The following is a 17,105-nucleotide window of genomic DNA, read 5'->3' on the forward strand; positions in this document are numbered from 1 at the left end:
CTGTGCCTCCTCCTCATCCTGCTCCTGTGTTGCCAATGGCTGAGAAGAAGCCTCCTCTCTTACTTGCAGGGGCAGTAGGCAATCTGGATTCGCGTGGATCATGGTCCACCTGTCCTGGTCAGCAAAGTCTGCGCTTCGTGACAAAACCACACGTCCTGGACGTAAATTGAAACGCCACCCTTTGCCATAGGACTGATATCCCACAAAACGCAGTCTCTGTGCTCTAGCGCTCCCTTTTTGGCGCTGAGCTTTGGGGATATTTACATGTGCCCAAGAACCCCAATTATGGAGCATCGTCCACTCTGGTTCTTTCCCAAACAACACACGATAAGGAATATCCTTTATAGAGCTAGACCAGGTTCTATTTATCAGGAAGTTCGCTGTGAGGAAAGCTTCACCCCACAGCCTATGGTTGTGACCTAATCCTGCATCCACTAGCAGGCAGTCCTTTACTGATTGTATTACAGCCCCACGTCTTTCACACAGACCATTTTCTGCAGGACTATAAGGGTTAGTTAAACGATGAGTGATCCCCTTACGTCTCAACCATGCCCCAAACTGTTTATTCAAAAATTCCCCGCCCCTATCTGTTTGCAACTGCACAACAGGGCGATTGAAGAGCCTTTCAGCTTGGGCAACCCATTCTCTGAATGTGGGGAAACACTCTGACTTCTGTTTTAGCAAAAACAGCCAACTAAAACGTGATTTATCATCTATCACCAGAAAAGCGTATCTGGCGCCCCCTTCAGTCTTCTGTGGAAAGGGGCCTATCACGTCACAATGGACAAGTTCTAAAACCTCTTTAGATACTCTGTCACTTTTAGAAGCCACAGGCTTCCTCTTAGATTTGGCCATTTTGCATACATTGCAGTCTAAGAAACAGTTACAGCTTTTTACTTTTAGGTTCTTGCACACCTTTTGCATCTCTGAAAGCACACGAAAATTTGCATGACCCAGTTTCCTATGTAGTTCATGTATACACCCCTTATGAACTGGCAAATTCTCTTGAACCACCTGGGCTGCTTTAACAGGCTTGTCTTGCATTACATACAGCCCATTTTCTATCTTTGCATGGCCACATACCTGAGTTCCTTTCTTTATCAGACAACCATCCTGCGTGAACTCAACACTATACCCTGCTTTAATCAAACAACTTACAGACAGTAAACAATAGTCCAAACTGCTTACAAACAGAGTCTCTGGCAGAGTAGTGTTCAAACACTGCAGGAAACATGTTCCCTGGCCATTAATCTTGCTTTTATGACCATCAGCAAGATAGATAGAGTCTTTTCCGTCGACTGGCTTTCCCAGGGTCTTAAAGTCCTTCCGATTGTTGCAGATTATGCTGCTGCTGCCAGAGTCCAGCAACCACGTTCCTCGAAGTATCTTCCTCTCCTCTCGAGAAAATGCAGAAACAAACTGAGCAGAACGCGTGTTCTTCTTCCCCTTCTGCTTACGTTTCTGTGTCGATTGCTGTCTCTGCTCCACGTCATCTCCTGGAAGTCTTGCCCTGCATTGACGCTGGAGATGCCCTGGTTGGTTGCATCTTAGGCACCTCCTCACTGCCATGGCCAAGTCCAAATCTTGACTTTGCTCCTTTGGCAGATTCTGCTGCTGGCCCCCTCGGCTGTAACTCCTCCTCTCTTGGAGTTCAGCCTGTCTATCTGACCTTCTCTCTGCTTCCTCGGTCAATCTTCCAACCACATACTCAAGGGTCAGATCTCTGGGACGCATACTCTCCATGCTGTTAATCATGGGCATCCAGCTATCAGGCAAACTCGAAAGAATAATGTATGTTTGATCAGTTTCATCATAACGCTTACCTCTCTGCTGTAGTTGTAGAAACAGAGATTTCAGCGTTTGAAGATGAGTTGTCAAACTCTCACCTTCTTTCATAACAGTCCTGAACAGCCTTCTGGTCAGAGAAATGATGGTTCCAGCAGTTTCTCTGACATGCACTGCCCTTAATAAATTCCAGCACTCAAACGCTGTGCTGGCATTCGCAACATGTAGTAACTGGGAGTTGCTCAAACACAACATAATTTGGGTACGAGCCCTTTCATCCAGTCGTTTTTTATCAGCAGAGTCCCATCTTGAAACCTCAGTCTCAACACAGTCCCATAGTCCATCTCTCCTTAGCAACAACTCCATTCTTATTGACCAACTCAGCCAGTTGCTTTCTGAGAGAAGTTCAAAAGGAATGCCTCCCCCAATATTTACAACTTGGGAAGACTGGAAATCTGCCATCTCTGCTGGTGCTTGCTGAGCCCCTTCAGAAGGGCCTCCAGCAATCTCTCCAGACTCTCTCTTTAGAGTCTGTCTGGATGGTCCTGGCTGGCACTCACCGGCTTCTAGCTGCTGCCTCTGTTGACCCTCAGGTTCCACCTGGCTCTGCAACCAATGTAGCCGCTCTGTGAGTCGCCTGCTGCGGTCCTGTAGCGAGTCAAGCTGCTCCAGTAGCCGATGCTGGGTGCCTTCTTGCCGCTCCAGCGTCGCTGCAGACAGTTACAGCTTGTCACCAACTGCTCCAACGCACAGCCACTGGCTCAATGCACCACCAGGACTCACCAGTTCCCCGCTGAGATGCTGTTAGTCGTTTTGCACTCTGCACATGCTCAGAAACACTGGGCCCATAACCTGTTAGTGTTTTGAAAAAATATGCCAAAGCTTCTGACCTGCTTTGCCTGGCACAAAAGACTCCACGAAGAGTGTCCTTGCAGAGTATATTCTGCTTTTATTCTTAAAAGCCTTTAACTGCAGAACGACAGACATCAACACCACCAGCTTTCTCCAACCAACCAACCAAACAGTCAACCAACCAACAAACACCACTAACATATATACAGGTACAATACAATTAGGTGAAAGGTTGCATGAGTCACTGCAGGCTGCTGACTCATGCTGACCCAGCTCCCCAGCATTAAAGAAACAGCGGCCAATTTTTAGCCGTGACAGCAGTGAGTGGCCCAAACTGGACACATTCATGAAGAAGGCTATCAACGATAGGGCTGCCATATTTTCAAGAGGAGAGAGAGAGAGAGAGAGAGAGAGAGAGAGAGAGAGAGAGAGAGAGAGAGAGAGGACACATTTGCCAACTCCTACTTTAAACTATGGATCTCTATGAGGACTCTCATCGTGAAAAAGAGGATGTGTCCTAGAAAAAGAGGGCATAAGGCAACCCTAAAAATGGCTACTAGTCATAGCGTGCCTCTGGATATCAGTTGCTAGGAATCACAGGAGGGAAGAGGACGGCACTGCTCAGATCCAGTCCTCTGTTAGAAGAGATCTCACAGGGAAGCCATCTAGGTGAGGGTGTCCTCTACTTAAGGAGCCTATACAGGGAGAGCAGGAAAAGGGGGTCTTGTTCCCCACTGTGGCAATCCCTAGTGTGTTTCTGTGTAAATGTAATTTACATCTAGATTAGCACATTTCACATTTAGATTAGCAAGCACATGCAAATTGTATGCAAATTGGTGCCCTTTCCCTGTCTTGGTTTGCTTGTTGTTTTTTTGAATGACGTATTTCCGCATTTCCTCTTTTTCAGGGTTGGCCCACACTGTCACCCTCCCATCCTTCAGCTTTCTTCTTCACTGATGTGACTGTCTGCTTTGCATAAGTGAATTGAGAGTTCTCCAAACTCCCTGCTGGGTTGTGAACAGGGCCGTCTTAAGTGTATCTGGCGCCCTGGCGCGAAGATCCCTCCAGCGCCCCCCCCTGTTTCCCAGCGCGGCTGTCTGGCGGGCACAGCGCGGCTGCCGCGGGCACAGCAGCGCGGCGCCCCCTGGCAGCCCAGAGCCCTGGCGCATTGCGCCGCCCAGCCTTGCCTTAGAGCCGGCCCTGGTTGTGGAGACAGCACAGAGGATCTGTGGCTGTGGGACAGCTGGATTTCATACCCCTAAAGCTACATCCCCAAATTTGGGGGGGGCAGGGAGGAGGTCTCCCAGATGGCCTAGGGGAGACAGGCAGGTGTTTGGAGAGGGAGGGGGAGTGCTGGAGCCTTGGAATGATCTGCTACTGCCAGGAGGGAGGTTTAAAGGGGGAGATAATTCCCTCCTTGTTGAGAACTCTCCCTCTCTCACTCGCCCATCTTCTGCTGCAAATGGAAGGCGGCAGTTACGGGCAGAGACAGCCCTTTTTAGGGGAAGGAGGAAGCGGTCCTTTTCTGCATCCAAGGAAAGCGGCAGTGAGCTTGTTTGGCTCTGGCAGGAAAGCAGCAACCATTGCTTTCCACCCATGATCAGCTTTAGGGCACACCTAAATGTGTCCTGAGTAGATCCACTTGATGAACAGTCTGAAGGATCCTGTGTGAAAGACAGGGAAGGAGAGATCTCTCAGTGTGAGAGGCTGGGAGAAGATAGGGGTGCTCCCAGGTGACACACATCATTTTCCATCTGGGAAAAAAAAAGTCAAGATACGATTCTGAGAGAAGATCTTTTATTCATCTATCTCTTTTCCTTTCTTTTTATTATTCTTTGTGTAGATTACTTTGTCTTTTATTGCATTCTGAAAAGTGTTAATAAAACTCTATAAAAAGAAGAATGACCCACTGAGTTCCATGTTCCATGACTCAGTGGCAGAGCTTCATGCTCCGTCACCGGGGGCGGAGAGCAGGCGTGCTGCCCCCAGTGACGTGGCACGTGTTCTGGGACGGGCGTGCCGCACGCAGTGACGTGGCGCGCGTTTTGGGGCGGGGCACGTCTTGCACAGTGACGTAGTGGCACGTTTTGGGGCAGGGTGCGCCGTGCGCAGGGGTGGGGCGGGCAGTGGCGATGGCGCCCCTGGGATCGCGTCACTCGGGGCGCGCCGCCCCCATCGCCCCTATCTTCCTACGCCCCTGCCATGACTTAGAAACCTAGAACTGTAAAGTTGGAAGCGACCCCAAGGGTCATTTAACCCAAACTGCAATGAAGGAAGCACAGCTAAAGAATCCTTGACAGATGGCCATCCAACCTGTTTAAAGCCCTAATGAAGTAAGGTCCACTACCTTCCGAGGGAGTCTGCTCCATTGTTGAACAGCTCTTACCCTCCTGGTGTTTAGTCGGAATCTCCTTTCTTGCCATCTGAATCCATTGATTCGGGTCCTACCCTCTGAAGCAACAGAAAGCAAGCTGAACAGTGAGGTTGGGGCCTGTTTGGTCTGTTCTCCAGGCCTCAACTGTTGATGGAAAACAGCAACTCCACTCACCCACCACCAGTGGTGGAGCTTCATGCTCTGGCACTGGTGGGGCATAGAGTTGGGGCGGGGCTGGCTTGCGTCCCGTGGGCTGGGTGCGCTGCCTGCAGGGGCGTGGCGCATGTCCTGGGGTGGGGCATGCTGCCTGCAGGGGCGTGGCACCCAGCGCGGGCGGGGGGGGGGGACAGCCACGATGGCACCCTACCGGGATCGTGCTGCTGGGGACGGTGCGCTCCTCCCCACACTCTTCTTCCTCCGCAGGTGCCCACCACACTCTCTTCTTTGAGTTGAACTTGGGGCCAGGCAACCTTCTGTAAAACAGGACATCTGGCCACTCGAGTTGTGGTTTCTGGCTCATGCAAGGCCAGGTCATTGTGATAGCTTAGTGCTGCTGGTGTGTTTGATTGCTACATCACTGGCCGAAATCCAACACAGAATCAGGCAACGACCAAACATAAATCAGTGCTGCATTTAGACCAGTACGGTAGCTCCAATTTATAACTGTTTTCGTTTGGATGTCTTGTGATGTTCGGTTTTTAGAATCTAAACACTTGTTTTGGGTCTCACTCATAATGCAACACAGAAAAGTTAAAAAAATAATAGAAACTAAAAACGAAATGCAGAATTTGCAGGCATACTGCTGATTTATCTGAGATTTCTACAACGGTTCCACAGGTTTAAAACATGACTTAATTTGTCTACAGTTATTTCCTTGATTCATTGGCTATTTTGCCCTGTTATTGCTTCAAAACCCAAAGGATATTGTCCAGTTCAGTAATGAAAGCCAAACAAATGCTGTGCATATTTTAAGCATTCTGCAATTTCGTTTTTCTCAGGGAAAATAAATGAAAACAAGCATGAGTTATTTCTATGCACCCCCAAACAAGATTAAACTCTATATTGGCAATCAATCATATGGACTAGAAACTTGATTTTTTAAATATAAAAAACAACAACCCTCAATTTTTGCACCCAGTATTTTAGCTTGTGCATGTAATAATGGCATGCAGACAAGCCTGGGTATCCCGCTTCTTCCCAGCCCAAACCACCCCTGGAATGACTCCTGCAATCCCATAATGGTCCTTTTTTAGGGGCATGGAATAAAAAGGGACTTATTTTCCCCCACCCCACCCCCATGCGGTCGTCACCTTCTTTATGAGGCATGAATTCCTTTAGGATCAGTCCTTTGATCTTTTGATGGGGCAGAAACACCCTCACCACCACCACCAAACAATGGGGGCAAAAATCACAGTGGGAATGCACATCTCAAGGTTGTCTGTTCTGCTCCGCTAATAAAGAAAAATTCTCATCAAGCAATAGCAATAGCAAAACAGAAGAGGGGACTCCCCTCCCCACATGCACACCCAAGTGCTGCCAGAGCTGTCAGTCTTTAGGGTGACAGCTTCCTCCCTGCTGAGCATCACTAAAAGTAAAATCTCTGAGTGATGGATGGATGGATGGTTAGTCCTTGTCTCCAGGCCCCCTGCATGCACAGGAGCAGGCAAATTAACTAAGAACCCCCATAATTTGGAATCTCCACCAACCCTGTGCCATTTTTTGCAGTTTTTGTGCAACGTTGTGTAGTGAAACCCCAAATTTTGCAGCGCCCCACATACCAAACAATTGATACATCAAACACAGGGTGGTGTTGTGGTCTAAACCACTGAGCCTCTTGGGCTTGCTGATCGGAGGGTCGGCGGTTCGAACCCCCGTGACGGGGTGAGCTCCCGTTGCTCTGTCCCAGCTCCTGCCAACCTAGCAGTTTGAAAGCACACCAGTGCAAGTAGATAAATAGGTACTGCTGCGGCAGGAAGGTAAATGGCATTTCCATGCACTCTGGCTTCCAGCACGGTGTTCCGATGAGCCAGAAGCATTTAGTCATGCTGGCCACATGATCTGGAAAGCTGTCTGTGGACAAACGCAGACTCCCTTGGCCCGAAAGCGAGATGAGTGCCGTACCCCATAGTCGCCTTTGACTGGACTTAACCGTCCAGGGGTCCTTTACCTTTACTGTACTTAACATTAACTACAGACTCCAAATTTGGGATCCTCTGCAATCCTGTGCCAAAGTTTTGAGTTGTTTAGCAGCGTTTTGTACCGATAACCCTGCATTTTGAAGCACCCCACAAACTGAGCAACTGATACATCAAACATGGACAGGAACAGCTGGCCATTGCACTAATGCAGTAGCCGACGACATGGATTTTGAATTCTTGGCGCCATTTTCTGGGACAAAAACATCATTCTACTGCACCTTTAAGAAGAAAGCTTTGCCTTCAATGGGGTACAGGCCAGGGGGGAATAAATGGAGACAGCAGCTTACAGAAGGCAGAGCAGAGCTTTCAGCAATGTGCCTTAGGCAGCAATCTTTTTTAAAAAATGATAAATACAGGTGATATCAAAGCATCTTTATTTTTCATCTGTCAAATGTTGGGGTGGTGGTGCGATATGTTATAATGTCAAACACTTCTCTCTCTCCCCCCCCCCACAATTCCTGGTGGCTTCCCCCAGAGCCAGCCAGCTGCTTGCAGGAGGGAGCTAATGCTGAACGTTCTCCAAGGCTGCTGAGCATTTTTTTTTCACAGGTAGCTGTGTTGGTCTGCCGTAGTCAAAACAAAATAAAAAATCCTTCCAGTAGCACCTTAGAGACCAACTAAGTTTGTCATTGGTATGAGCTTTCGTGTGCACGCACACTTAAGAATCTGAAGAAGTGTGCATGCACACGAAAGCTCATACCAATGACAAACTTAGTTGGTCTCTAAGGTGCTAGTGGAAGGATTTTTTTTATTTTGTTTCGAGCATTTTTTTTTGTATGGGGAGCTACTCAAAGAGAAGAGGAAGAGGGAGAGCGAAATCAGGGGTGGTGGGATAATGCCTTCTGCACAGATTACTGCTCTGGCCACCCTAGCAGCCGAGAGCCTTCCAAAGCCACGTCCTGGAATGTTTAGCAGTCAAACAGCAAATGGCAGGTTTTTACAGCAAGACTCTAGACAAATCACTTCTGAAGTGCCAGCTTTATGTGTCAATGATGAGGCAGCGCCGGGCCCTCCCCGCACTGCGAGCTGCCAGCCGTGGCTTGTCAAGCAAACCGAGATTTAAGACCACGAGCAAAGGGAAGCCTCAAAGATGCTCGATCAGCCGGCTTCCCTACAGAATCCAGGAGGGGGGAAAACACACACAAAACACACCACATTTGTTCGCGAGGCACTGGCACTCGGAAGCCTTTGGCTCTGCTTGCTGGAAATGCACTCCATGGATGATGGCCAAATGGCCACCTGAAAGGCAAGCTGGTGGCTTTTTTAGAGCACCAGGAACCACGTCTCCATGCGGAAAGCCTTGAATGCACACCATCAATGCCAATTGCCTGTCAAACGGGAGGGGAGCTGCTGCTGCTGCTGCCTTTCTAGAAGCCGGAGAGAGAAAGCATGCCCACCTACCGATAAATGATTCCTTTGTTATGTAAGAAGAACAGGCCAATGGCTATCTCAGCTGCATAGAACCTGCAAGTAAAGATTAGAGAAGAAGAAGAGTGATAAAGGAGGGAGGCAACTGGAAACAGAAAGCTTTGCTATCTAATTACAGCACGGGGCATCCAGCGTGGAGGGAGAAAGTCCATCCGCCTGCCTCCCCCCCCCCATAACCCAAGGGAGACCCTTTGCCCCATGGGGCTCCCAAGCCATATTTGACCACTTAGCCTGAGCTTTATATTAGGGAGCATCCAACTTACACAGCGTGGGGCTCCTTAAACCTTCCAACCTGCTGAATCTGGTACATGAGATCGCCGCCGTTCACATACTCCATGACGAAATACAAGCGGTCCTAGAGAAGGAGAGGAGAGGAGAGAGAGAGGCGTGAAATGTAACAAAAGCACGGAGGCTGCTAGTGCCCATTGGGACTGGTAGGGCAGGAGGCAAGGAGGCCAGCAGCAGGTGGCGCCAGAGCGAATGACAAGCAGAGGCTGAGTGCTACAAACAGCTACACTGAGACTAAGGAGGAGGAAGCTGGCAGCCAGGGACACCCTCTAAATCAGGGCTCCCCAAACTAAGGCCCACGGGCCGCATCATTTATGTGGCCCCCGACAACCCCCACCGCCCACTGCCGCCACCCGCTCTCACCAGCGTGGCGCGGCACAGCTGCCCACTTCCAGGTCACTGGAGTGTCGAAAATAGCTTGTGCGCATGCACAAGTGTCATTTCCAGCGCACTTCCAGGCCGGAGGAGGCCCATGCGGATGCACACAAGCTATTTCCGGTGTTCCGACAACCCAGAAGTGCACCAGAAATTGTGTGTGCGCTGGTGGCACCGGCCCTCGGAGAGGTAAGTTTGGGGACCCCTGTTCTAAATGGATTGTAAGACAGCAGGCAGGTGGGTGTTGCCTGGGTGCAAAGTAGGGGTGCTGGGGCAGTGCCCCATTGACCCTAATGTCCTGCAAATCACCCAGAGACAGTGAGCAGATCCCTGTCTACCTGTATTAATGAAACTCTCTCTCTCTCTCTCTCTCTCTCTCTCTCTCTCTCTATATATATATATATATATATATATATATATATTAAAGAATGGTCAGAATGAGTAATTTGGATTGAGGCAGAAGTGTATGTATGAGTAAGGTGGGGGTAGGGGGGTTAAGTATGTTTTCTTGATCTAAATTGCCCATTCTGGAACTGATGTACGTACCATGGGGCTATAGACACAGGTGCCTCTATAACAGGGGTCAGCAACCTAAGGCCCATGGGCCGGAAGCGGCCTGCGGAGGTCGTTTGACCGGCCCATGAGCCGCCCCCAAACCGAGCTGCCTGCTCTCGTGCTGTGCTAAACTGGCGCAGCGCAGCACGGGGACTCGCTTCTGCCACGCTGAAAATCGTGGGCGCGCACGTGATCAGGCCCATGGAGGGATCTCCGTGGGACCAATCCGGCCCAGGCAAGATAAATCTTGCTGACCCCTGCTCTATATGTTTAGTTGCACATACACAGCAACACAGACCCCACTTTCTTTTTAGTAGCTCAAGCTTTTTGTATGTTTTAAAGTATTCACTTTCCCCCTCAAATTTATTGTTTCACCTTTTTGTAAATTGTTTTTTAACAATAAAGCAGTGTATAATTTTTTATGAAATAAATAAATAAGTCAGCACACATGCCCCCCGCCCCCCCATTTTATCATTCACAACAACCCTGTAAGGGAGGCTATGTTGAGAGATAGTGACCAGTCACTCAACGAGCTTCAGAGCTGAGTGGGGATTTGAGCTGATTCCTCCTCCATCTCTACATTGGAGAGCTGTTGTTGCCAGTCAGTGTGGACAATAATGAGCTAGATGAATCAAGGTCTCAAAGGAAGCCAGCTCCCCGCAGTCTTTGTTTTGACTGTGGAGGCTCTGATCTCCTTTTGGGGGGGGGGAGATGGTGCACACATTTAATCCACTCGCATTTTATCTGGGATCAGGAGGGTCACTCGGGAGCAGGTGAAAGGCAAAGCCAGAGGCCCCCAAACACCTGGGCAAAAAAAGTTAATTCTCTCTCCCTTTGAGATGAAGATTTGAGATTTTCATCCTTGCCAGCAAATGGGAAGAGCAGCTCTGGCTGCGGCTGCTCTCCTCCAAATCAAAGCGCTTTGTACTCAGCACCTGATAATACCCTCTGCTACAAATTTTGATTACGTTACCAATATGATTACTGCTAAGCTACAGGCAGGTCTCCGGGAACTAATCCTCTGCCGACACACTTCAGATGTCAGAAAGAGAGACGTGCAAAAGGCAAAGCTTCGCTGCATGCAAGAGTTTCATTAGCGAGCACAGAGAAGGGCCCAGCCCCACTTGCTTTCCGCTGCAGCAAAACGCCTTTTGCAAAGCCAAATGGCTGGCTGACATTTCAGTGTAATCCTCCAAGCTCATTGTAGGAAGCCTGAAAGGACGGGCCTTGCGCTGTGCCTATCACTGCCTCCTCCCCTCTTCCTTATCTGCAGCCAGCCCCAAACAGTTGTGGAAGCAATGCCTGCTCTTTTGCAAGCGGTCCCCCCCCCAATACCTCTGTTTATTCCGGACCGGATGCTCCTGGTGATTCATTGCTTTAGGGCAGATGGCCCCAATCTGGTGCCCTTCAGCTGTTTTTGGAGTTCAACTCCCACCAACCCCAGCCAGTAGAACCATGTGGTCCCTTCTTCACCTCTTTTCCTTCTTTAGTCCTCCTTATGGCCACAGCCTCTGTCCTTGCCTTGCACCCACTCTGCCCTGGGCTCCCTTAGCCCCCACCATCTTCTGAGCAGCCCAACATATCATCTCCAGCTCCTCTTCCTGCCAGCAAGACACAGTTACTCCCATCTCTCCTAAGCTTCCCCACTTGGTCCAGTATCGCTTGGCGGCATTGCCTGGGATCAAGGCAAGGATGCTTTCTGTTCAGCTGAGATCAGGGGCTTCCAAACTGTGGCCCATGCTTCCGGGAAGATGAGTGATTGCAGTGGCTACTCTGTGGTTCTTAGAACCTGGTGTTCCGCCCAGAAGGTGAGTTAGATGGATGGGGTGGAGGGACGTTTGTTGGAGATATGGCAGGAGTAAGGGAGGAGGCCCTTGAAAGGAGCGGAGAGAATTAGCAACACAGTTAATGGGAGGCTAGAACGGAGGCATTTAATCTTGATTCAATTACAAATCACCTAGCATCCAGAACAGCTCACTGCAATTTCTTCAACAGACAGAAAAAACCATTAAGTGGTCCGCCAAGACCCTCAGCAATTTTCAAGTAGTCTATGTGGGGAGTGGGAAGGGGGACTGAGTGTGAGAACTGCTGGCTTGGAAACTGTGCAGGATCTAGGGCAGAAGTGTGTGAGCGTGTAGGGATCCTTACCATGGTTTGGAAGCAAGAATGAAGCTGTGTTAGGAACGGGGGCTTCCCGGCCAGAGCGAGCACCCGCTTCTCCACCATGGTGCATTCCACGTCGTCGTCTTGGATGACCACGTCCTTCTTGAGGATCTTCACAGCGTACAGCTCGTCGGTCCCTTTCCTTTCAGAGAGCATCACCTGGAGGAAGACAAAGGCGGTCACAAGGGAGATGGAGAATGAGCAGACCTCCTGGGCTGGTGCTTTGGCTGCTACTCCAGGCTACCTTTGAAGGTGACCCGGAAACTACAATTAATCCAGAATGCGGCAGCTAGACTGGTGACTGGGAGCAGCCGCCGAGACCACATAACACCGGTCTTGAAAGACCTGCATTGGCTCCCAGTACGTTTCTGAGCACAATTCAAGGTGTTGGTGCTGACCTTTAAAGCCCTAAACGGCCTCGGTCCAGTATACCTGAAGGAGCGTGTGAGGGGGAGGGCTTATAGAGAACCCCCCCTTCATCCGAAGCAGCCCGGCTCCCAGCAGTCATGAGAGTGAAGGGTCTGATGGAGGGAGTCAGGAAACGGAGAGGGAGTGCCAGGGCTCTGGCAACATCCAAGAGACCCTGCTCCATAGGCAGGAAGAGAGGGAGGCGGAAAGAGAGGACAGGAATCGGTCTGACAGACGACCCGTCCCCCCAACGCCGGAATTGAGGAGGAGGAGGAAAGGGAGGCGCTTCTCAGTTCCGAGGCTTTTATGCTGGTCCAGAACGCGGAGGGGGGCAGTGCAGGAATCTGACTCGAGCGGGTAGACATGGAATCAGTAGTTCGTTACACTGTAAATAATGTGCACCAATAAAAATGTCTGAAAGACAAGCATGTGGAAGGTCGTTACTCAAGAGTAGTCACCACATCCCTGACAGAGCGTCTCCACCTCCATCGCTCTGCCCGGACACTGAGGTCCAGCACTAAGGGCCTTCTGGCAGTTCCCTCACTGCGAGAAGCCAAGTTACAGGGAACCAGGCAGAGGGCCTTCTCGGTAGTGGCACCCGCCCTGTGGAACGCTATCCCACCAGATGTCAAAAAGAAAAATAACTACCAGACTTTTAGAGGACATCTGAAGGCAGCCCTGTTTAGGGAAGCTTTTAATCTTTAAGAAATTAGTGTATTTTAATATTTCTGTTGGAAGCCGCCCAGAGTGGCTAGGGAAACCCAGCCAGATGGGTGGGGTATAAATAATATATTATTATTATTATTATTATTATTATTATTATTATTATTATTATTATTACTCTGCATGCCAAAGTAACAACATCACGGGAGGGGTGGGGAGGTCCTTGGAAGCCTTGCAGGAGAAGGACTGTGAGCAACATCATGGGAGGGTGTTCCTAGCACCAAGGTGGAACTGTCAAGCAGCCTTGTCATTTTTGCTGTTGGATGTCATTAATGTAATCTTGTTCTTTCTAGAGTCCAGAAATGCTGTTGTTGTTTTGCCTGTTGTTTTGTTTGCCGTGGTGTTGTTGTCCTATCATGTTATTACAAAATTGTTTTGCAGCATTTTGATTTGGAAATGCATTCCTGTTGCCTTGGTTGTAAGCCACTTTGAAGGCGACTTTGTGTGTGGAAAAGCAGCATACAAATAAAACGACGAATTTATTTTATATTTATTTATGCACAGCAGCTGCTTTACCACAGAGCTACTGCTTCCCACTAAAAATATTGCAAGATGCTAGTCCTCATGGTTTGGATGCCATCTGGCACAGGGCTGGCGTTCAGCAGCTCTGTCCGATGTTTTGAATTACTATGAGATTATTGAATTGCATTCATTCCTTCGTTGTTTGCTTTATTCATATGCTGCTGTGCTTGGTATTATAGTGATTGTAATGCTTGCTGTAATGCTTTTTTTAATGCCATGGTGAATATTGTGAGCTGCTTTGAGCTCAACATTTGTTGTTGCAAAAGCAGAATACAAATTATAAAATCAACTCAAAATCCAATAAAGCGGCGCTGAGCTATGGCCCTTTCCCAAAGACACAGGAACATAGGAAACTGCCTTGTACTGAGTCAGAGCCTTGGTTCATTCACACCATTGGTCCATCTACACTGATTGGCAGTGGCTCTCCAAGGTTTTGGGCAGGTTCCCTCCCACCCCTACCTGGAGATGCCACTGGGGATTGAACCCAAGACCTTCTGCATGCAAAGCAGGTGCTCTACTGCTCCAAACCCTTCCTTCCATGAGTAGGATTGAGGAAGTTCACCCGTGCCCATTTGGCAACCCTTCGCCTGGCAATTTGGCTGCCCCGCAAGCCTGCCCACCCCTCTCCCCCTGTGTGGAATAACTTGTCCCCTTAATATTTTAAACCAGTTGTGGCAAGCTGTAGATTTATTTATTACAATAAACCCTGAGCCGCAGAGATTCCTGCCAACATAATTTTCCGTCGTTAATCAAATCAAGCCGAAGGAAGGCTCCCGAAAAATGCCAACAACACCCTGCCAGTTATTAAGATACATTGCTTCAATTTGTTGCGGGATTGCTTTGGAAATCAACACTGCCACCCCCCACCCCACCCCCAACCTGCTCTTTGGCTTGTGGTGTTCAAAATGAGAGCCAGTGTGGTGTAGTGGTTAAGAGTGGTAGACTCGTAATCTGGGGAGCCGGGTTCGCGTCTCCGCTCCTCCACATGCAGCTGCTGGGTGACCTTGGGCTAGTCACACTTCTCTGAAGTCTCTCAGCCCCACCCACCTCACAGAGTGTTTGTTGTGGGGGAGGAGGGAAAAGGAGATTGTTAGCCGCATTGAGACTCCTTTGGGTAGTGATAAAGCGGGATATCAAATCCAAACTACTACTACTACTACTACTACTATTCTTCTTCTTCTTCTTCTTCTTCTTCTTCTTCTTCTTCTTCTTCTTCTTCTTCTTCTTCTTCTATTCCCTGGAAATGGATTGTTTTGCCACACAGTCGATTGCCACCTTGGTAGGGAGGGATTTCTGGACCACCTCCCCTGACCTTGATCCACTCTGCCCCAGGATCCTTCCGATCTGCAACGTCACATCCAGCCCGCCCCTATGACCTCTGAGTCTCCTCATCTGCTTCTCTGGACCGGTAGCTCTAGAGCAGATTGCTGGTCTTGCCTTTGACCTGGGCAACTCTCCTGCTTCATGTGGTCTGACTGGCTCCTAGGCCTAGTGCCCTCTTCTTGCATTTTACTTATTTTGCAGTCTTGTTTATTTATAGGCCATTTGTACACAATCACGGAAATTGCCTATTCATTCGGTAACACAAGTACTCACATATTCAACACCACAAGTTAATAAAAGTTAAAGACAAAAGCTGAAACAAAAAGAAAACTCTAAAGCTGCAAAATAACCCCACTTGCCTGGGAGTCAGCCCCCTTGAGTTTAATACTTCTGAGGAGGCCTGGTTAGGAGTATCCCATACAGTGAAGACTGGGGGACTTGTGGCCCTCTAGGAGTTCACAGAAGGATAGAATTGTATGGTTGGAAGGGATCCCAAGGGTCATCTAGCCCAACCCTCTGCAAGGCAGGTATCACAGTTGAAGAATCCATGACACGATTCTTTGTTGGACTCCAGCTCAGTTGGTAAAGCATGATTCTCCTAATCACAGAGTTGTGGGTTCAAGCCCCAGGTTGGGCAAAAGATTGCTGCATTGCATGGGTTGGGCTAGGTGACCCTTTTGGTCCCTTCCAACTCTACGATTCTGTGATTCTGTGAACTCCTGCCAGACCCTGCAGTCACCTGGGTCAATAATGAGGCATGATGGGAGTTGGAGTCTGACAACATATGGAGGGTCATAGAGGTTCTGCATCTTTGCTTTAAAGCTACAAAAATCTAATACAGCATGAGATGAATTCAATATGCCAAAGTCCAGGCAAATTTCTGAAAACTACAGAAAACAATATTCAGTGATCTTTGAAGTGGCACAACGGGACAATACACCAGGCTGTTAATCAGAAGGTCGGTGGTTCGAGCCCACCCAGGGTCAGCTGTGGGCAGGATTCATTCATTGCATGGGGTTGGACTAGATGACTCTCAGGGTCCCTTCCAACTCTGTAATTCCATGATTGCATGATCTACAAAAATTATTTAAAAGATTTTTAAGATTGAAAAGACGAGCCAATCTTTTAGTGCATTGCATTATGGGAAAATAAAGATGGCTGTGCAGCTGAGGGAACTACCCATCCAGATAGGAGAAATCCCAGTACAGCAACCTTCCAAGGGCCCCCAAAAGCTCTGGAGCTTCTGTGGGCCCCTAAACAGTTTGTTCAAAGTACAGCTTGGGAATTGCAGACAGTATTTCACAGCTCTATAGTGGCACCTAGTGACCAAAAACAAGCATTACAGCACATACAAAAGAGAGAGCAAAACGCCGCCATTGGTTATCATTCAGAAATTCAGCATTTCCTCCCCCCCCCAACACGTACATACACTGCCAGAGGTCCACTCCAAACCAACACAACAAACCACAGAATAAAAACTTTATGTATCACCTTATAAGTATTTTGCCCTGTGGACTGGATGGCAGCTTCGGTGTGTGGGGAGGTGATTTTAAATGGGGAAAATAACCTGGGGGGAGGGGGGGAATTATATAACCCCCCTCCTTGCAGCCCTAATCTAAATCATCACTTTTCAATGTCCCACGCCCCAAAGCTGGGACCAACAGCCATGCAGGTTCCAAACTCATGAATCCTGCATCACGTCCAGTTTGGTCTTTAGACTGTCTGGCAAAGAGATACATTCAAGAAAGAAATTGGATGTGTTGGGAGAACATTCCCCGGAGTGTAAAACACAAAAATTAAAATCGATTATATTTCAAGATGAAAGCAGTCCCCGGAGAGCAGGCTCCAGTCACTGTAAATAATGCTCTAATGGTTCCCCAACGCTGCTCAGGCAATCGAATTTGGCTCCTGAAGGGTGAACATCTCCCAACAGATGGGGAGATGGTGCCCAGGGCTGGTGTGAGTGTCGTTCACTGCAAGAGAGGAAGAGGCAGCAGTTTCCTGGAGTGCAGAATTAAATGGGGGTGGGTGGGAGAGGCTCCCGAGGCCTTGCTACAGCTGCCCATGTTTCATGCAGTAGCCCTTGTACAGCTTGCAAATGTGCGATGTCA

The 17,105-nt window shown here is 48.9% G+C and overlaps 1 protein-coding gene across 2 annotated transcripts in view; it reads right to left on the reverse strand.

The window, feature by feature from the left end:
• Positions 1-17,105, reverse strand: part of PRKCB (protein kinase C beta) — a 195,706-nt gene that overhangs the window by 49,721 nt on the left and 128,880 nt on the right. For both annotated transcript variants that reach the window (XM_035130770.3, XM_035130769.3), the window contains exons 10-12: positions 12,004-12,177; positions 8,901-8,992; positions 8,611-8,673 (exon numbers count right to left, since the gene is read on the reverse strand). In XM_035130770.3, coding sequence (XP_034986661.1) covers positions 8,611-8,673; positions 8,901-8,992; positions 12,004-12,177 — 329 coding nt within the window. The remainder of the gene's footprint in view (positions 1-8,610; positions 8,674-8,900; positions 8,993-12,003; positions 12,178-17,105) is intronic.

This window comes from Zootoca vivipara, chromosome 13 (assembly GCF_965207765.1).
Source record: "Zootoca vivipara chromosome 13, rZooViv2.hap1.1, whole genome shotgun sequence".
NCBI lineage: Eukaryota > Metazoa > Chordata > Lepidosauria > Squamata > Lacertidae > Zootoca > Zootoca vivipara.